The sequence below is a fragment of the Typopeltis vanoorti genome, chromosome 20, assembly GCF_054136105.1.
Source record: "Typopeltis vanoorti isolate ZY-2024b chromosome 20, IOZ_Tvanoo_1.0, whole genome shotgun sequence".
Classification (NCBI taxonomy): Eukaryota; Metazoa; Arthropoda; class Arachnida; order Uropygi; family Thelyphonidae; genus Typopeltis; species Typopeltis vanoorti.
Window position 1 is genome coordinate 68,100,198 of NC_143568.1, and position 22,817 is coordinate 68,123,014.

The following is a 22,817-nucleotide window of genomic DNA, read 5'->3' on the forward strand; positions in this document are numbered from 1 at the left end:
GTTCTGTTTTAATATTTAATACCATCTAAATAAGTTGAATTTGTGGTCCAATAAGTTATTACTAATTGTTTGATACTCTTGCATCTTCATATCCTCTTAATTGCTGGAAAAGTTCTTTTGAAAGAACTTATCAACAGTGGGGTCACTGTTGATGAGTCCCCTCCACATCCTCCTGTCTTGGGCTGTCACCACATTCAAGTTCTTCATCCTAAAGTCCTCTTCTACCAGCTCCCTCCATCTCTTCTTTGGCCGCCCACGCTTCCTTCTTCCCACATATTCGTCCTCCCTCCTCATCACGTGACTAAACCATCTCAACCTTGCTTCCTGTATCTTCGCTCCTAAGTTCGTAACTTTCACTGTTCCCCTCACATAGACGATCCTTTCTGGTCACACCGCACATCCATCTAAGCATTCTCATCTCTGCTACTTCCATCCTGCTGATGTTTATTTTTCTTCAGGGCCACAGTTTCTATAGCATATGTCATAGCTGACCTGAGTACTGTCCTATAGATTTTGCTTTTCAGATTGATCAGCACCCTCTTATCACATAACACTCCAGCCATCTCCCTCCAGTTCCTCCAACCCGCTTGTATCCTGCATCTCACTTCCTTCTCAGCTTCATCTTCTTCCACCGTTGAACCTAAGTATCTAAAGTCCCTCACCTTCCTGATGACATTTCCTTGCAGGTCTGTCTCCTGGCCGCCGCCCACTGTGCAACACATACTCCATCTTACTTCTGCTGTCTCATACCTCTCTCTTCCAGTACTTTTCTCCGTCTTTCCAGTTTAGTTCCCGCTTCTTTTCTTGAATCTGCACACAGCAATATGTCATCTGCATACAACATTGTCCAAGGCGCATCTTCTCTAACCACCTCCATCACAATGTTAAACAGAAACGGACTTAATGCTGACCCTTGATGCAAGCCAACTGTTACTTGAAAACTTTCTGTCTGTCCCAGACCGGTCCGAACACTTGTCTTCACATTTCTGTACATCTCCCGCACCAACCTGACATTTCTCCAGAACCTACTCCCTCAGACTTCTAGCCTTGGCACTCTATCATATGTTTCTCCAGATCAATAAATGCCAGATGTAGCTCCCGTTGTTTCTCTCGAAACTTTTCCATCATCTGCCATAACCCAAAGATAGCATCTGTTGTTGATCTACCAGGCATGAAGCCAAATTGTTCCTTTGCAATCTCCACCTCCTTCCTCAATCTTCCATCAAGAACCCTTTCTACGATTTTCATTGTGTGGGACATTAACTTTATTCCTCTGTAATTTTTAGTCTTGTGCATCCCCCTTTACCCTTGTAGATGGCGATAAGAGTACTCTCCCTCCATTCCTCGGGTATATTTTCCTGTTGGAAAACTTTCATGAACAGGTCCCACAGCAGGTAAATTCCCTCTTTCCCCCAGTGCCTTCCATTCCTCCACTGGAATCCTGTTGGGGTCCACCGCTTTTCCGTTCCTCATCTTCATGGCCTCCATCACTTCCACTCTACTGATGTTCTGCACCATTCCCTCAGAAGGCTTTCCATCTTCTCTGTGAGTCCTTGCATTTTCCTCATTCAAAAGTCCCTCAGAGTATATTCTCCATCTGTTTCTTATGTCTACATCCCTCCATAATACTCTTCCTTCAGTGTCTTTGATCTGCCTCACATGTAAGATGTCCTTTGCTGCTTTATTTCTACATTTCGCTAGTTGGTAAATTTTTCGGTCCTTCCTTTGTTTCTAATTGATCATACAGATCTTGATATGCCATGGCCTGTGCCACAACTCTCTTGGCTTCTTGCTTTCACTCTGTCCTCTTCCACTCTTGACTCATCCCACTTCTGCTTTGCCTTCCTCTTAGCTGTCACTGCCACTTGTACATTATTATTCCACCACCAACCCTCCTTCTGCTGTCTAATCTTTCCAGATTATATTTTGATGCCAGATGTAGCTCCCGTTGTTTCTCTCGAAACTTTTACATCTGCCATAACCCAAAGATAGCATCTGTTGTTGGTCTACTAGGCATGAGGCCAAATTGTTCCTTTGTAATCTCCACCTCCTTCCTTAATCTTCCATCAAGAACCCTTTCTACAATTTTCATTGACTTTATTCCTCTGTACTCACCAAGCACCTCGATTGCACAGCTCAGGATTACTTTTGAATTATGTTTCCATCAATCTTGTACACTTTCCAGTCCATCCGAAATCCTCTCTAACACCCTCTCCCTAAAACGATTCCTCACACTCTTAAGTGAAACCACTTGTCTTCATCCCATGGCTTTCAGAGGTTCTTATCTTCGATCTTATTTTAAAGTCTGCGATAGACTTTAAAATAAAATAATTTTGACTAGAAGAAAACATCTTAAGATGTTTTCTTCTAGTCAAAATGTAGTCAATTTGTGAACTGTTGTTACCACTCCTAAATGTTATCAAATGTTCTTCCCTCTTGTAGAAAAACGAGTTCACAATTGCCAGATCAAACGTTACTGCAAAGTCCATAACCCTATCTCCTACCTGGTTCATCATTCCCACTCTGTGGCCACCATGCACCCTTTCAGTCCATTCTGTCTCCCTATGTGTCCGTTCAAGTCTCCTCCGACAATCACCATATCGTTTTCTTCCAGTTCCCTCATTTCTTCATCTAACACGTTCCAGAACTCATCATTCTTCTCTGCTGTACAGCCAACTTGCAGGGCATATATACATAATACGACCACCCTCTCTTCTCCTGATCCTGTCGTTCCTTCTATCCACTTCCAGTACTCCGCCCATCCGTCATTCTGCCACACACCACAATTCCTACATCATTTCTTCCCTCGTTATTCGCTCCAGAGTAGGACGATTTATATCCCTCTCCCAGTTCCTTTGCCTTCCCTCCCCCCTTCCACCTTGTCTCCTGCGCACATAAAATGCTCAACTTCCTCTTCCTCATCATGTCTGCCACCTCTCCTTCCCTTCCAGTCATGCTTCCAATATTCAGTGTTCCCACTCGCAACATCCTCTCCACCTGCTGGGCTCGGTTCTTTAACCGCACCCGCCCTTGATGCGGTAGCCCTCGTCCACTTCTCGCAGCTGTAGGGCGATGTGGCTGCGTGTCGCTTAAGGAGTACGCCCTAGCCCTTATATCATTTTCTCTTTGACTCATATCATAGCTAGAGCTGGCAGTGAAGTTTTACGACCGGATGCCCTTCCTGACTATGAATGTACTATAAGTTTACAAAAAAAAAAAAGTGCTGTCACTTTCGAAGTTGCCACAAATCTTGAATCTAAAAGGCAAAGCTAATTGTCTTAGGATTTTTTCATGTGGATGGCATATGCTTCAGAAATGAAGTGACATTTAATTCAGTTGTAGATAACCAAATCCGCCATTGCCGGTCCGAATGAGAAAGGAGGAGGGTTGTACTTGTGGCTGGCAACCACAATATGGAAAAAATCATATTACTACGGAAACCTCAACCATTGTTGGAAAACCGACACAAGACCAAGAGGGAGAAGTACTGTGGAAAATGAAGCAAGCCTTCTCCATTGGAGAAGCTGACAGGCGGAAAACTCCAAGAAAAAAACCTCTTTAACCCCAAACTTTTAACCAAAATTGATCCTGGAATATTAGGACTTTGTACGAAAGTGGAAAAGCTAACTTACTAACCAGAGTAATGGACAGATACAAAATAGAAATACCAGGTCTAGACGAGATGGAATGGTAGCGGAGAAATCCAACGAACAAATACATTTTATATTCTGGAAACCAGAACGAAGATGACACACACACATAGCAAAGGTGTAACTTTCATGCTAACAACAGATGCTAGAAGAGCACTAATTGAATGGAAACAGTTTCTGAGAGAATCGTCAAAGCTAGATTTAAAACTAATATAGAAATGTGACTATAATAAATATGGACCAACAAATAATGTAAAAACAGAAGAGAAAGAAGACTTCTATGACATGCTGCAAAAAGAAGTAGATGAAGTAAAAAGTAAAGATATGCTTTTACTTATAAGTGACATGAATGCGATAGTAATGTGGGATATGAACGAATAATGGGAAAAGAAGGTTTGGGAAACTAATGAAAATGGGGAATCCTAAAACACTTGCACATTCAATGATATGATCATAGGAGGAACCTTATTTAAACAGCCTTGGATATCACCTGATAAGAAAACCAAATAGACCATGTTTTAATAAACAGACCTTGGCGAACCTCTTTGATGGATGCAAGAGTTTGGAGAGGTGTAGATAAACTTTTACAGAACACCATTTATTGATTGCAAAAATAAAATTGATACTAAAAAAAATATTTAAAGGCAAGAACCAAGGAATTAAATATAACATATATCCAAACTGAAAAACAAGGATACAAAAGACATATAAAGTAACATTAAGGAATAAATATGGAAGCCTTATAGAACAACATGAGGAAATAGACCTTGAAGAGAACTGGGAAAAAATAAAGAATATATTTAGTAGTACCGCCGAAGTAGTCCTGGGAAGGCAGAGCAGGAATCGCAAACAATGGATCTCTGAAGAAAGCTTTATGGGATACACTTCTGCAAAGTATAAAAGAAATAGGATAAATGAAAGATACAGGTTTAAAAAGTGCAAGGAAGGATAGTGTAAAGAAGCTGAAGAAGCAGCAAGTAAATTTGACTCGATCAAATTTACTTGCTATTTTGTTTGAGATAACAAGAAAGTTAGCTGGGCAGAGTTTTAAAAGAGAAGGGACTATAAAAAAAAAAAAAAAAAAGTTACTCACAAATGAAACAGACATCGAGAAAAGATGAGTGGAACATTTCCAGGAAATTTTAAATGGAGAAATAGAAAAATTAGAATAAGAAATACCACAAGAAATATACTTAAAATAAATACAGGAACTATAACTAAACTAGAAATAATTCAGGCAGTAAAAAAAAAAAAAAAACAGCTGGGAATGACAACATACAGGTTGAACTACTTAAAGCAGATATAAACACTACTGTTGAAATGCTACACCCGCTATTTAATCAAATATGGGAAAAGGAGGAATGACCAGAAGACATGAATACAGGACTCCTGGTGAAACTGCCAAAAAAGAGAGAGACAACACTTTGGAGAGGGATTTCATTTCTAAATGTTGTAAATTGTTTACTAAAATATTGCTAGAAAGAATTAAACAAGAAATTGAAACTAAACTGAGAAAAGAATAGGCTGGGTTCAGGCCAAACAGATCTTGTATTACCAGATAATAACATTAACTATTGAACAATCAATAGTGGCAGAGTAGCCTATATTTGTGATTCATCGACTTTGAACGTGCATTTGATAGCATAGACAGACTATATAGAAGTTAATGAAGCACTATGGGATTCCTCAGAAAATCTTAAATATAACAAAATTCATGAATAATAAAATCTGAATAATGGCGAACTATTTGCGCCAAACAGTAAGATAAGGATGTATACTCTCCCCGACCATCTTTCTGATTGTTATTGATTGGGTGATGAGGAAAACATTGAAGAAAGAATTGACATTCAATGGGAATGGTCAAATAAAATCAGTGACCTGGATTTTGCAGATGATTTATGCCTTTTGGCACAAAAACATCAACACCTTCAAAAGAAAATGGATAATTTAAACCAGGAAGCAAATAAATATGGATTTGAAAATAAATCATAAGACTAAAGTAATGAAGATAAATCCCAAACAAGAACTAGTACTAAGAAAAACACTGGAACAGGTAGATAACTTTATCTACCTGGGATCGGTGATTAGCACACAAGGAAGAACCAAACAGGACATACAAAACAGAATCCAGAAAGCACAGATTGCATTCAGTATGATGAAATTTTGGGGATCCAAAGAAATAAAATTAAAAACCAAAATTCGGCTCTTCAACACTAATGTTAAACCAGTTTTACTATACGGAGCTGAGACATGGTCTCTAACAGGAAAACATAAATAAAATACAGGTCTACATAAATGCTTGAAGATACTAGGAATATACTGGCCAAATAAAATAAACATAGAACTTTTTGGGAGAGAGCAGGTCAAACCAGCATCAGAAATGAAATCACTAAAAGAAAATGAAACTGGATGGGTCACACAATCAGGAATCCAGATAAAGAAATGGCAAAAATTGCACTAGAATGGAATCCCCAAGGCAACAGGAAAAGTAGACCCAGGATAACATGGAGATGAGAACTAGAAACGGAGGCAAGACGGCTGGGATGTTCCTGAAAAGATCAAAAGCATTGAATAGTCAGATGGAAGTCAATGGTTGAGGCCCTATGCTCCTCAAGGAGCGAAGAGGAGAGGTAAGGTGTAGATAACAATCGTCAAACTAATAGTTGACATCTGCAACTGACCATTCATCGTTAATTTTTCTCCTCGGCGTTTCTGTTAATCTTCTAACTCTTTCAAAACACTAGGTTGCCACTCGAATTTGTTGTCGTTAACACACGAACATCTCATTGAATAAATATTCGGAGTTGAATGATCTTGCGATATACGCGTATACTCAAAGTTAGAATCTCCTCGAAAACTGCACGAAGGTTATCATCCATGAGACCAGCCCTTTGCCGGTTCCTAAAAACACTATAATCTTCGTGCAGTTTTCGAGGAGATTCTAACTTTGAGTATACGCGTATATCGCAAGATCATTCAACTCTGAGTATTTATTCAATGAGTTGTCGTTAACACGAACATATCTATATAGGATTCACTAGAATATGATATTGCACTTACATGTCTCCTATTAGTGGTAATCGTTCACATTACATGTTTCGAGAAGTTTTAGGAACCGGCAAAGGGCTGGTCTCATGGCTGATAACTTTATTTTTGTATGTCTTACTACTTTTAACATATTTGCAGCTTTTAGAAATAAATAACAGAAATAGCAATTTAAACTCCTTGCCTCACCGTTTAACTTCCATCAGCAGGCCTGGTAACCCGAATAGATATCGTACCATCAACAGAATGTGGCTCGCATCCCACCTAAGAACATTCACAAACACCCGCATGGATGTTTGTGAATGTTCTTAGGTGGTGATAAACTACTATTGGAGACATAACGTATCCTCGAGGAGGAAAAGAAAGTACTGTTTGGTTTCTATTCTCGCTTTAAGTCCACCCATGATACTTAAATGTAATATTGATTTAAGACTTAAAGATTCGCATAAAAAAATATAAAAATATAATAGAACTGCAACATATGTGGAGGACCAAGTCAGGTCCATGTTTCTCACTTTATATCATAAGTAAAGCCTTTTTTTTTTTTTTTCAGTCAGTAGTGCAGGCTTGTTTTATGCTACTTTACCACTTATTGTAAAATAAGTTGACACTGAGCGACTCTTAGCGATTTTTAGACAACGATCGAAATCCCGCAATCTGCCTTTTATGTGCAAACAAATGGCAACTAGACACAAAATACATTCCACAAAGTCACGGTTAAAGAAAATCGTAAAGCCAACAGCTCAGAGAAATTGTTTTAAATCTGCCTACTCTCACTCTTCATGATAGCTTCCTTCACATGCCTTATCGTGTTATTTAAAAGTGATGCACGTAATCCTTGTGCAACTGCATACTCTAGTGTCGACCTTGAATCGACTCAATGCTACATTGTTCCAATGTCAACTTTTCTAACAAGACAGTTTCTTGAACAAACTGTGTATCATGCAACATAAATGTCGTTTTTGTATTCAACTAATTGTCAAAATTACGTTTGCCTAAAGGCAGACGTAAAGGTTGTATAATATTTTTTTTTTTATGGAAGCGCTTAAGAATAGTGTTCAGAAAATCAGCGCGGGAACCCTTGACGGAAGAGAGCTTATTTTGATTCTAAATCCATTCTGTAAAATGATAGCATGCCCAAACTTCTTGCTCTTTAGTAAAGACAGCTCAAGGATTAGCTACTAAAAAGTAGGTCACTCGCCAATTAATGTCATGGTTTAACATCACTATCTTCACCCATGCCACCTGGTCAAACTAAAATGACCCAGATAATGGCCTTGGTCTAGCTCTTATGTATATTTACGTTTTGTTTTATTTTGCCTTATTGTCATTCCTGACGAAGAATGTTTGAATGAAATTAGGCATTTCATGAAACATGACTACATGCGCGTATTCCCATAATGTTTAGATTTTTCTGAAAATACCTAGATTCAGATTCATAAAAAAACGGTTCAGTTTGAGTAAGTTCTCTATTCATTCTTTTCTGCGTTGCATGTTACCTATGCCACACCAGCGCGAAAGATTAAAATTCTCGCTCATCATTCATTATGCGACTACCGGAGATAATCTGTGGTCTTAACTACTAATGGATTTCGGTAAGTAATCCCTCCTCCTCCTCCAAACATGTACATTACTCCAAAGCATACAACCAATAAAATCTCCTGCAGATGCTTTATCTATTGCCCATTTGTGTATCACAAGAATGATCGGATCATTAGAATCTGATCTTGGATGTTTTGTACTCTTATGAACAGTATAGAGTGAATATGGCAATTTTTACTATTTTGTTCTTATAAAAAAAATTATTTTAAAATCATATCTGTAAATATTATCCATCTGAATCAGCCTCGCTTGTCTGCAATCAAAGCGCGGAAGACGTCATCCCACAAATTTAAAATTTCATTGCCTCTGTCGTAACAGCGATAGCCTTGGAGAGTTGAAGGCCAGAGGTGCCTCTAGAGAAATTACTCTGCGTTCTTCCAATATTCATGAATAAACAGAACGCGCTGTCAACAGATTATAAACCAATAATTACAACGGACCTACATTATTGAAACTTTTCGATAACTTAAGCAAAGGATATATTATAACCCCCCCCCCCCCCCCACACACACACAAGAGGTAAGTGTCGCGTTTGAACAAATAGGTAAGGAACCCGCTGTTTTATGTATCTTTACGAAGCACACAGGTAGAAGTTAGTTTGTGTTTTTGAAGCAGAATGTTAACCATTCTGCTGATGTGAACAGAATGTTAACCATTAGTTTTTCGCGTGTTTAAAAGGCTTAAAGTGGAGGGATAGTGACAGCCAATTCAGTAGCAGAACAACTCCCACGAAAATGCCTATAGTCTGAAATGATTTCAATCCTCATGAAGTTGAATATGTTAAGGTTTTATTTTTCCAGAAAATTAACACTGAAATTTGTTTGCCAAAGCATGACATCCCCTACCACTAATGACAGAAGGGGGAAATCGCACATTGAAAAGACATTTTTCAAATCAATTAAATCGGCAATATTTCTGTGTGCACAATTTAAAATAATCGGTTTCTGCAGTTAGTGTCATTATCTATCAATCATTCTACCTTCCTTTCCTCCTTTTATGGGGGAGGAAGGGGAAACAATGTTTAAATTGCATATAGTACGCCCACAGATACAAGACCCTTCGACACTTCTGCGCATGTCAAAAGGAGAATCCATTCCGATAATAGGGTAATCAATTCGTATTATGGGATGAGTATTTATTATTACACATCGGAAAATTAACTTCTCTTTTATGATCATTGTAGTTTTTAAAGTGGTAACTATTTTGCTTGTATAACAGTTAAACTTTTACGTATAAAGCACGTTATTTCGCGTGTTGGTGACAAATTCGTACATCGCCTTATTTCTTTCTCCCCTTCAACATGAATTGACTACTTGGCAGTCTGCCAACGAGAGTTCTCGCTTCTGTGGTCGGACTATATCAACAATAATTTAAAGTAACAAAGGCAATTATAACGTCAAAGATGTTAACACATTTATGTTTACGTTCTTGTTTCACAGATGGCTTTGGAGTTGCAGAACACATCCGAAATTCACGTGCAGTATTATTAACTCAATATAAAATAAGGTATTACGCAGGATCATTTTTACGCTATAGCTGAGGATTTCCGCTTCAGTATAGTTGACCTAAAGTTTATCCAGCAGAGGGCCTCTGAAGTTTAGCTTAGGATCACAACTCTATGAATTCAGCCCTGGGTATATATTTCTCACTAAGAGAGGTGCATTGCAATGATACTTAAACTTTTCATTTTTATTGATTAAAAAAAAATGGACCAATGGTTAAAAAGGAATATTTGAAACAAACAAAACTATTAAAAAAAATGCGATTGCGTTAGTAATGGATGTGCAACTATATCAGACAACTGAAGACAAGATTAGAAACTGTATTAAAAATATAAAATGCTAAAAAAGGCTAAAGTAGTTCACAAATATGATGAAAGTTTTATATAGAAATTCTGATTATCGTACACAAACGATGCAACTTGAACATATTCCAGAAAGTAATTTGTTGTGATTCTTGAATGATAGTAAACTCATCCATCTTCAAACACCATTTTGGAAACAAGTATGAAGAATTCTTCGAAAAATAAACAATCTCAAAGTAATGCTTGGTAAGATGATGTGAAAGCATTAGTGGTGCATTTTGCCATGGTGAGATTTTATTAAAAACCGGCAAGGAAATAATGGCTCAACTTGTGGTAAACAAAGCTAGCAACGCTATTGAAAAAAATCTCTCGAATTTCATCGCAGAGTTTTAGATATAAAGGAGTTCGCGATTATTTGTTCCGTCAACCAGTCGGCTCTAGCAAAGAGCTGTTTCAAGTATCCAAACCGTTGCATCGGAAGCCAAATCAACGCACCGTTGAGCACGATGCACAGGGAAGCACTCAGAATAAAATGCAGATTTAAAGAAAAATTCTTGATGAAGCCATTAAAATTTTGTAAAAGGTATGCTACTAAATGCCTGAATTTGTTGAAGAAATGGTGATTATAAAACAAATTACTATTACATGCATTCGCTCCTTGAGGGATCGAATGCACAACTGCAAATAGCTATGTAAATTGGCACAACTTACGATATTTTTGCTCATTTGAACAATCCCAATCTATTCTTAAAAGGTAAATTTATATCCCGTTTTTTGTTAACATAAGTGCAATGATTAAAAAAATTTAGCTGGTGGTACGATCATGCTTCAGAAGTGGTATACGCCACTACCATGACTAGGAAATACTGTCTTAGAAACCGTTTGCTGTATTATAGCCATCTTTTTAAGGGGTGTGTGGGGAAAAAATAAATGTAGCAAGGGGAAAAAATGCGCTATGGTCTGTTTCAATATCTGCAATGTTCTTCTTCCTCCTCCCCTTCTGAATCGGATCCAATGCGTTATCTGCAGATAAAGGAGATGAATAAAAGAACAAGGCGTGAAAAGTTTCAAGATCTAATGGTAGAAAGCAAAACTGTGTGCGCGAGAACAAGTGGAAAAGCAGAGGATAATGACACAGGTGGTGGACTCAGTTATTTTGAAGAAATAGTTAAGTCAGAAAAGCTTAAGTTCATATAGGTTCATTTCAGAGGAATTGAATCGGGGGATTGAAGCTGCATTATTTGTTGACTGATGGTTGTTGTGGCTCTTTCAGATGAATTTTTTTTTCTTTAGTTTTTCCTGCATTCTGTAATTATGACGACAGTCTTGTTCACAGATCAACAACAGAATTTAAGTTTCAGAGGGCTTTAAAATTAAAGCTTGTTTCCAATTTTTTCCCTCATATCAACATTCACTGTATGTACTTTTTCTTACTTGCATTTACAATTTTTTTTTTCTTTTAAGATGGTGGTCACCTGTTTAAGGTGTGCAGGATGCTCTTTCCCATTTTGTACTTCACCTCAAAGAGCTAAGTTGTATCCACAAGGCTTTGTTTTATGCACGCATGTAGTGGATACGTGTACTCAATCTTGAGTGACACCTATGGGGGGGGGGAGCTTAAAGCTTGCGAAAAAATTATAAACTGATCATGAAACTCAAATTGTCGGTCCAAGTAAATTTGGGAGATGGTTTACTTACTGTAAAGCAAAACTGGTTTCACTCGTTATTTTCACCCCTTCAGCGGAAAGGAAGTTTGAATTTAAACATTTTTTTTCATGCATCTTGCAACAATTTTAACTTATGAAAACACTCCTTTAAGAGCCTGAGTGTTGCAAAGTAAGCAAATTGTATGTGGGGGTTTTACATATCGCCAGCATTTATGTAAAAGTAGAAAGAAACATTAACACCCTCCCCAAACCTTTTTTCATTCAAATAGTTTATTATCTGGGTCCTCCAAGGACTCATCGAGAGAGGCTATAAATCACACAAACCATCTATCATACCGTCCTTTAAACTCATTCCCACTAATGCACTCATTACCCATAAAAGCAAACTATTCTACTTTGAGAGAAAAACCTAGCTTTTACCCCTTTCTTGACTGAAGAAACTTGACTTTCATGGATTACTCGTGTTCTCTCTCTACCTTCCATATAAAGAAAAATTTTATCGGACGATATCCTATAACACCCATTCATAAGTTTATAGACCTATATCATATCTTCCTCTTTCTATGTAGATTACAGACTGTTAACCAGTCTGTAATCCACATACTCGCAATCTGTCCTCATAATTTAAATTCCATAATCCGGGTATAATCTTTGCAACTCTTCTTCTTTCCACAGCTTCTTTATCCCCTTGATACCAAATCTGCACAAAATAATCTAGGTGCAGTCTTATCAAGGCCATATAAGGAGGTAAAATGACTTCCTTATCCTTGCATGTCAAGGTTCGTATCAACATTGCAATTATCCTCTGAGTTGTTTGCAACTTTTACTATGTGACTTTTGAACTTGAAATTCCTATTAATCATTATGCCAAAATCCCTAACTTCATCAGTTTATTGTAGCATAATCGCTAATATAATATGCCGCTGGAAATCCTATGACGCCAAAGTGCATAACTTTACTTACTAGAATTAAAAAGACGGTCATTTTTGTTGCCCAAATTTCGTCTATTGAAATGATTTAAAAATCATGCTACTGATATCCTGGTGCACAGTGCACCAGAATATCAGTAGCATCCCTGATTGCCCCTGTCTTATTGGCAAATAATCATACATCTCTTGTTAGACCTTTTCTGATGTCATTAATGTATAGATTGAACAATGGCCCAAGGACTGAGTCTTGAGGTACACCACTGATCACCTTAAATCTAGAAGAATCGCAACCACCGTATACCACTTTTTGATATCTGTCGGTCAACCATTCACTGATCCAAGTCGAGAGTTTATATTTCTATCCTATATTCTTAAGTTTATGCAACAGCCTTTTTGTGTGGTATCCTATCAAATGCCTTTGAAAAATTCAATTATCATAGTGTATCCATTCCCTTTATCCAACTAGCCGTGACATTGTTATAAAATATGAGCAAATTGCTAAAACAATACCTTCCTTTAGTAAACCCATGCTGCTCCTTGCAGAGTATAGTATGTTTGTCTACCCATTCCCGTATGTAAGTTGTTACCAACTTCTCCAAAATCTTCACTACCATATCAGAGATACTGATAGGTTGGTAGTTTGGACACATCCGTTTTTACAACACCCGTGTATACATAGGAAGTATCATACATTCCTGAGTTGAGATTCAAGTTATGCAAACATGTGACCTAGCCAATTCGGTTGAACATTCGTTTAGCAAATGCTGATATTCCACCTGTCCCTGTTGACAAATTCTTATTCAGGTTTTGATTATCTCTTCACCTTCCTTTTCATGCACCTCCAACTCTTCATCCAATATAGCAGTAGCACTGTGCACCATGTTACATAAACCTGGTTGATATATCTTAGCAAAGTGTGCACTCATTAATTGAACAATTTCATTAGATTCTGACATTAGAGTAACCATCTGCATTCAATAAAGGTATTCTTCCACATTTTGCTTGCGGCATAACGATAAAACTATCAAAACTCAAAAGCTTGAACTATTACTGTTTCAGTCGCTGATTAGTGTTTCGGATTTTAAACGATCATTTTTTTTTTTTAAAGAAATCGCAAAATGCATGCAATTGTGCATTTGCCCAAGCACCACTGCATCCATTTGTGAATTTAAAAAAAATAAAAATCCTTTATAAATAAAGGTTGGAAAAGACGGGGAAAGAAATAGCTGTGATCAAGAATATATATTAGGATAACCAAGTAATTTTATAAACTTGGGTTATTTTAACTCCTAATCCCAAGTATGTAAACAATCAAGTTTGCGCCTGAAACAAAGTTAAAGTCTAAAGATGGTACAACACCAGGGCAATCAACACAGGGTAGTATGCATCTTCTAGTGAGATGCATTGTAGTGTGCATCTCACTAGAAGATGCATACTACAATGTCTGGGTAGTGACCCCACCCATAATGCATTGCAGTATACATCTTCTAGTGAGATGTGCTTTACATTATGGGAAAATACTAAGGATAGTGATTAGAGCTTTACCCACCTTTACAATGAGTTACCCTGGTGTTGTACCATCTTTAGATTTGAACTTTGTTTCAGGCGCAAACTTAATTGTTTGCATACTTGGGATTAGGAGTTAAAATAACCAAGTTTATAAAATTACTGTACTTTGTTATCCTAATATACAATATCCCCAAGTTAAAAAAAAATGTATTACATATATATCGGCAAAAATGCATTGGGTTTATTTGGCCGTAAAGGGGGAAAAGGGGGGGGAGACTAGTTTCGCCACATACTTGTGGCTTCGTCTGGATTAAGATACTAAAAATATACAATAAAAGGCTAACAGGAATTATAACATTAAAGTACAGAGCATGTGGGAACTGTTAGAGTTACCATATAAGTTTAACTTATATCCTAATGGTTCCTACATGCTCTGTACTTTAATAATGTTATAGTTCCTGTTAGCCTTTTATTGTATATTTTTAGTATCTTAATTCAGACGAAGCCACAAGTATATGTGGCGAACGGCCACATATACTTTTCTTACGGCCAAATAAACCCAATGCATTTATGTTTATCATTGATCTTACTGGTCGAAAGCCTAAATATTAAGAATATACAGTATGTGTGTATGTTTAAAATGTAGGAGCTGTGTGCAGATGAAATTTAGTAATTCAGGTTAGTTTAGGTTAAGATGCTTCCTTGTAGTTCATTAATTTCACTGTTATTCATTGTGGTAATGAATTTAGTGTCCTAGATGCAGTTAACGAACAAAAGGGGGAAATTGACAAATGGAATAGGTACAGAACTCGTATGACTCACATTTAATAAGAGTGAGTATGATTTTAACTTGTACAATTTCTCTATGATTTAAGTGTCAGACTCAATGGATCAGGCTGGAAGAGTAGTAAAAGCGTCAATTATTTGGGAAGTCCACGTCTACTGATGAAAGGTTAGGTCAGGAGATATCGAGGGCAATTTCACTGCGCCAAAGCATTAAGGGAGTAAGTAGCCCGCTTTGGGATAGTGTTGTCCTACTGAATGTAAGCTTTTGATTAACAAATGATTGTAAATTCATCTTGAAGTGATTTGGACATATGATAATGAACTTAGAATACTAAGAATGTGTGGAATGAAAATTGATTCGAAAATGGAAATAGGAAGGATTTTGGAAAGAAAGTTTGTACAGTTAAATTACTACAACTGACTGTGCCTCCAATTGCATGGAACATGCCTTGTTTTTTTTTCTTAAACACAGAACATGTTTCAATCATTTAGTGATGATGCAGATATATATATATATATATATATATATATATACTAGCAACGCGATCTTTCACCATGCTTAAAATAAAGTGTATAGTAAGATTACTATTACACTGGTACTTCCATGGAATCCAGGACCCTTCACTTATAATGAAACCATGAATAAACTAAATAATACAGGTATTAAATGCTGTGCGCGCTACATCTTACAAGACAGGCAAACAGGGCCCATATGAATACATGGCTACAGACATATATACTGGCCGCGTAACATTAACTGCTTCGGCCCTAATTGTTTGGAATTCGAAACAACTAAGGCTATGAGGTCAGTATATTATGTCTGTAAAATGCATGTTGTGACAAGTTTGCCTTTTTTCTAGGAAGGGAAAAACCCTTCCGCCCCTTTAGCGACGGCTAATTTGCCTTCAGTTAAAGGCAAACTCGCATTACGAACTGAACGTCAGTTTGCTCATGTAGCATGACTATCTGAGATAGATTCAATTTTCTTTAAATTTTTATCATTGGTCAGACCTTTTAAATGTCTCAGATTTCGTTACAATGCCAGAAATAATGGCAACCACACAATTTCACCCTCTCACTCCTACAAAAAAAAAAAAAAAATTGTTCCATATGTCCATCTCAAAAGTACGACCTATAAGCGTAAAATGTAGCTATGCTGTGTATGGACAAATATAGGCAAAAATGTATGGAATATTGAAAAAAGTCCACTTTTTGAAATATTTAAATTTGGAACACTTGAAATTTTTTTTTCATAACTAATCATTTTAGTAGTAATTCTAACATCTAATTACTACCTTCGCCTCTTTTTTTTTAGATTTCGGACAACATTTCCTGTATATATTCGAAATTATAATCCTTTTGATCCTGCTTTATCACTCCCTGCAAAAATTTCTGCTGAAAGCAAACATGTTCCTCTTGCTATGCGCACAAATATATTCTATATAGTTGCTGTGTCTGCACCCATCAGTGTGGTAAGCTGATCATACGTATTTCTTCTTAGATTATAGTGATTTACATAATTATGAAATATGAACTTAATCTCTCAGATTTTTGAGAATGCATTTGAAACTTTTTTATAAATTTTATTAGTTTTGATTTTTCAAAGCTGTTTTGATAGAATCTCTCATAAGATATTAAAACTGGGATGAATGAGATTAAAGCTAGTTAGATATGTGAAAGGCAGGGTATGGTAGGGACTAGAGGGTAGTAGCCCCAAAACAGCAAGGTTATTAGTGACGTGTTGCAATAATGATTTCATAGCTATGAATAAGATATTTCAGAGAAGCTTAAACTGGATATGCAGTTTTTGATGATTGATTGAGAGGAGGGGAGAGAGCTATGAGGAAAGAAGCGGGTGTTGCATTACAGGACTGGGATACTTACTGTGTATGCACATCAATGAAGTTGCTAATTCTGTGGTGGAAAATGATTTTTGAAGTAAGGATCAGATGCAGTGTATACTAATGAGAATATCTGGAAAGAGGAGAGGCCATAAGCGACTTAGTCTTTCTAAATGATGTAAACGTCATTTCCACATGTCATTTACCATTAGTCAAATCTGTTTTAAGTTCAATTCCAACTAGAATCGAACTTAGAAAGGTCTTTAGAATTGAAAGGATTAGAAGGGGGAAAAAATTGAACCCCCTGGCATGTGCAAATGGGGTTTCCTCTTGTAAACTGTTTTTTTTTTATCCTGTATGCTTTAACTCCGCTAGAACTCTCAGTATTTCAGACACCAATATAGTGTTAAGGACCAAGTGATAGTTGTCTGCCATACTCTCCTCTCCAAATGTCAATTACAATCGTCTTGGGCGATCTTTCTGTGATTAACTTAGGGTGGGGTTGGCTGCTCACTAGTTTCCAAAAGTTAGGGATAAATGGCCTTGCCTAACTCCCTTTTTGGAAAATTAAAGGGAGTCGGCAGATTTTATTTATATATGGCTACTATTATAAGAACAATGCAATGAATTATTCTGACATAGTAAACAGTTTGGTTCCATAGTACAAGGCCTTGATCAACTTATGCACGGATTGGTCGCCCATTTCCTTTTTCTATAAGAGCCGAAGTATTTGGAAAAAGTTCCAGAGAAGGGCCGAATTGAGTGAAGTCACTGGAATGGGCAGTAGACAATGAGATTTCCATTTGCAGAGCTTGGTGAATAGGTAATGACGATTCTGCAACAGATTGAGAACACACACACACACACACAGGGCGGCCATAATTAAAGAAGTGTTCAGATCCCCTGTAGGAAAAAATTGATTTTACGAAATTCAACTTGGTGAGTATACTCTGGAACGTTTTTTTTTATTTACAGAAGATATAAAAATGGTACAAAATTCTTCCATTAGGGTACATTTTGGGCTATAACGTGTGGTTTTGGATTAAACAGTAGTGGTTAGAAGAGACGCAACAAACGAATTTTCTTGTTTGTATAACTTACAGATGTGGTTTAATGTCCTCCTTTCAGGCTGTTCTGAGGACTGCATTCCGTGAATGACATCTTCTACAGGCAGAACACAACAGATCTACATAGACTTGCTTCATGCTGCGTTATTGTCATTCAAGGTTGCTAAATTAGGAACATGTCCTTCATACACCACACGTTTCGCCTGATCTCAACCCACAACCAAAAGTCAGTGGTTGAGTTCAGACGAACGAGGTGCCCATGCCGTGAGAAATTCACGACTAATCAGTGTTCTGAGGAGTGTTTTCGTAATATCCGATGTACCGGCAATTCAATGAGCTGTTCTATCCTGCATGAATATGGTAGTCAAAGCATTTTCGCTGCTGCAGTTGCGGAACAACAAAGTTACGCAACATCTTTCGATACCTAACAGCAGAGATAGTACAAGTCGCTGCTCCTATCGGGAGAAGTACTACGAAAAAGTACGGACCGATAATAAACGATGCAGTGAAACCACACCACCACAGACTTTCTGGAGTGTAAAGGAGTCGGATGATACATGGGCATGGAGGATCTCGTGGGAGTGACAAAGCAAATTTTTATCAGAACGATAGTGTTAGCTCGCACAATTACCGCATTTGGGTTGCGAATAACTTGTTTCATCAACCTACATTCTAGCTAAGAACGGGAGGGCAAACTGCAGTGAAGTTTCTGCATCACCATGAAGCAAAGCTTGAGTATGGGAGATCTTGTAGGAGAAAAAACTCGGCATTTGACGAGCAGGATTTTCAGCACAGTTGAGTAAGAAATGTCTAGTTGCCTTGATATTGCCCGAGCACTGCTGGACCGTATTCATTCCATTTTCCATGATGGCAAGTTGCAACTTCGTCAACTTGTTAAGGAATAATCCGTTTGTATCCTCTTCCTGGCCTCACTGCTTAAAGATCCGCAATTTTTAAATCGTATAATCATTTTTCTAAGATTTGTTATTATCATCCGGCCTTTTTCTCCTAACCTTCCAATGCCGGAATTCTCGAAGCGCAGCATTAGAGTTGTTGATAGTAAAACTTGACTAGTAACGCGTTCCGGTAAGGTGAGATCCATAGCACTTCATTCTTTTTAGAATGATGCGAATCCGTTTTGGTCTTCCTTATATCCACCTACTCGGTAGTAGAAACGGTGAAATTATGCAAATATCACTTGATTATATTGGTAGCATTTTTCTACTCTAAATTAAAACCCCATGTTCCAGAGTGTATTTACACCAAGTTTGGTTGAATTTCGTCCAATACATTTATTCGCTACAGGGCGAATAATGCATCGGAGAGAGAGCTGTGATTTTTAATGTAGTAGACATGGGTGTGAAACAAGACATTATCTTAAAATTATAAAGATGCAAGAACCAAACCTTAATAAAGTTTTGCCTTTGGAGGTCCTTACTTGGCAGTAAGGACCTCCAAATAGTGACTCTAGTGATGAGTCTTTGGTTGGTTCCCTCTAATATTAAGGGAAATATTATCACTGGATTAAAACAAGTCTCAACTGTTTGGAATTGCAAGTGAAAGTAGCTTAATGACAGAAGGAATCAACTTATTATCAGACATTGTCACAATGTCTGCTTAACCAGCAGCATATATTAAACCATAATCAACTACTTAACAGTGCATTGTATTTGCTCACCACCTGCTTTGTGTTTTAAAAAAAAAAAAAAAAAAAAAAAAATCTATTCCTTCTGCTTCATATCTTTCCAAGGATAGCATTTCATTCTTCGTATTAATCCTATAAAATTTACTTCCTCATTAACTTAAACATTTATATAATATTCACTTCTCACTAAACATTTAGAATGTGGATTATGGAGAGAAGTTGAGGGAAACTTAAATTGAAGAGCCTTGAGATTAGTGAGGCAATAGCCTTTCACATCTCTGTACCCTCTGCAGTTTCCTCATCACAAAAGAAATTGACCAAGTTTGCACATAATCCATGGTGATCTGATTTAAGATGTTGTATAGTATAACTAACAATCTCCTTATCTATCGGTGTGCTGCATGGTCTTCAATATTTACTATCCTGAATTTCAAGTCTGACCATCACTTAAAATCCTGACTTCTTTTGCCTTCTAGAAGTACATAAACATGTTATATTAGAATGCACAGCACTACTCCTATGCATGCCAAAATACAGCACCTTGTACATGTGAAAATGACACTCCCAATCCATAACTCTTAAACTATCACTGAAAAGCAACTGAATATTCCTTGTCAATCCACATAAATTTAACAGATGTTGAATAGTAGTGGCCCAAGGGGGAAAACCCTACAGCATGCTGTAGGGTTACCTTCCTTTCTGATTCAACTTGCTGGCACTGTCACCAATCTCCTAACTAAAAACCATTATCCATTTCTATCTCTTCCAGTTTGTGTATTTGTATAACTTACCATGCACCACATTACTGTACAAGAATTACAGTAATATGCTTTACAAGGCCATACAATGATATTCTTGCTTTGCAAAATTCAAGAATATAACTATGTATTCTCAGCAGCAACTTCAACCCACTGCCTGCTTCAGATTCCTAACCTCATTAACCTCTGAGAAAAAACATTAATGCAAGGACATTTAATTCAAAATGTATAATTAACATTTGATCTGGCATCCAGTGTTCTGTGGCATGAAATGCTCTGTTTCTTACTGTTCTTTATTATTATTTCCAAGACTTCATGGAGTCAAAGACTCATCTGGGAGGTCCTTTTATCACACACATCTCATCATATGTCTTAAACACACTCAAACTCTTTTCAGACACCACACTCTCAGGCAAGGCATTCCAATCATTCACAACTCTGCAGGAAAAAAACCTGCCTCTCACTCCCCTACTCGCACCCTCTTTATACAGTTTCCAGGGGTGACCTCTGGTTATCCCCTGATCTCCCGCTATTTTCTGTAGAACTTCTCCACCATTGATCTTATAACAACCCCTTACCAACTTGTAGGTCTCTATCATATCTCCTCTCTTCCTTCTCTCCACCAGACTTTGCAAATTACATCTTCTCAATCTTTCCTCATACTCAACATTTCAGAGGTCAGAAACTACCTTAGTCACCTTTGGACCCTTTCCAACATCTCTTCATCCTTCTGAAAACCTGGTGACCAAATCTGGGCACAATAGTCCATGTGTGGCCTAATCAAATTCTTATTCAATGGAACAAGAATCTCCCTACTTCTACATGTCAGTGTCCTCCGCATCATTCCCAGAAGTCTTTGTGTTGTCTTCACAATTTTGGCGATGTGTCCCCTAAATTTTGGATCTTTATCCACTATCATCCCCAGATCTCTTATTTCCTCTACCTCCAACAATATATTCTCACCAAGCATAAATTCTGCATCCCATCTTTGTTTTCCAAATTTTAAAACCTTGCATTTTGCAACATTGAACTCGCATCCCCAATCACTCAATTTATTCAGGTCTTCTTGCAAGACCACAACATCTTCACTACTCTTTATGGTTTGTCCCAACTTTGCATCATCTGCAAGCAACTGAATATCTCCATCCAAATCTTCACCAATATCATTAATATACAAGTTAAATAGTAATGGCCCTAAAACAGACCCCTGAGGCACTCCACTAGTGACTTTCCTTTTCCTGGATATCGCACCCCCATACACAACTTGTTGATACCTATCAGATAGCCAGTCTCCAATCCAATGTACTAATCTAATATCCAACCCCATCTGCTCTAGTTTGACTGTCAACTTATCATGAGGTACTCTATCAAAAGCATTTGTGAAATCCAAGTATATTACTGTGTATCCTTCTCCTCTGTCCAAGGAAGCAGTCACTTTATTGTAATAAGTAGATTATTAAAACATGATCTCCCTTTAGCAAATCCATGCTGTCCATCAAAGATTATACCATTGTTGTCAACCCAACTCTGGATCCTAGTTCTCGCAAGCTTCTCCAACAACTTAACCACAACACCTGACACAGAGATAGGCCTATAGTTGGATGCTTGAGTTCAATCACCTCCTTTTTATGAAGTAGCACAATCCTTCCACTCTTTAGGAACTTTACCAAGTGCAAGACTCGTATTAAAAAAAATATGTCAAGGCAGGTGTCAACTCTCTGGCACATTCCTTCAGAATACACGGTGATATATTATCAAGTCCCACAGCCTTATTTACATCTAGTTTACTCAACTCCCCAAACACCTCTTGCTCACTTAATCAGTCTCTCCTCCCCATCATCAACTGCTCTCAATCTCCATGAAGTCACATTCACAAGATTGAAAGATCTTTATGAACTGCTCATTAAGTATCTCCACCACACATTCTGCAACAGCTGTCTTTATACCATTTCCTCTAATGTCATCCTTCCATAATCATTCTTTCTTTTGCTGGCTACATATCAAAAGATCTCCCTAGGATTCTTTTAGGCTTCATTAGCTAACTGCTGTTCATAGCTCTCTTTAGCTACTCCTTGTCACCCTCCTTGCCTGGTATTTGTAGACCTCATGAAATTGGTTACTTCCATTTCTCTTATGCTGCCTCCACAATGCCCTTTTCTCTATATCGCATGCTTAATCTCTTTATTCATCCATCTCACACCTACCTTATCTAACCTTCTCACCCTTGGAATACATTTAGACATTGCATCTACTAAATAGTTTTTGAAAATCCCCCAAGCTGCATTGATCTCTTTTCCAGCTAACTCCTCATTCCATGCTACACCTGCACGCTGTCTCCTGAGCTCTTCATAATCACCCCCCTTGTAGTTCCACATATACCCTTTTTTTCACAAGGGTCCTTGCACTGCTGGCAACCACCCAGGTAATCACCTCATGGTCACTTTCACCAATTGGTGGATAATTTGACACCTCATTTATAATTACATCCTCTGAGATGACCAAATCCAAGACCCT

The 22,817-nt window shown here is 37.6% G+C and overlaps 1 protein-coding gene across 1 annotated transcript in view; it reads left to right on the forward strand.

Annotated features, from left to right (window-relative positions):
- LOC150095533 (phospholipid phosphatase-related protein type 5-like) overlaps window positions 1-22,817 on the forward strand; it is a 109,733-nt gene that overhangs the window by 35,003 nt on the left and 51,913 nt on the right. The window contains exon 3 of the mRNA XM_090410703.1: window positions 16,308-16,464. Coding sequence (XP_090266829.1) covers window positions 16,308-16,464 — 157 coding nt within the window. The remainder of the gene's footprint in view (window positions 1-16,307; window positions 16,465-22,817) is intronic.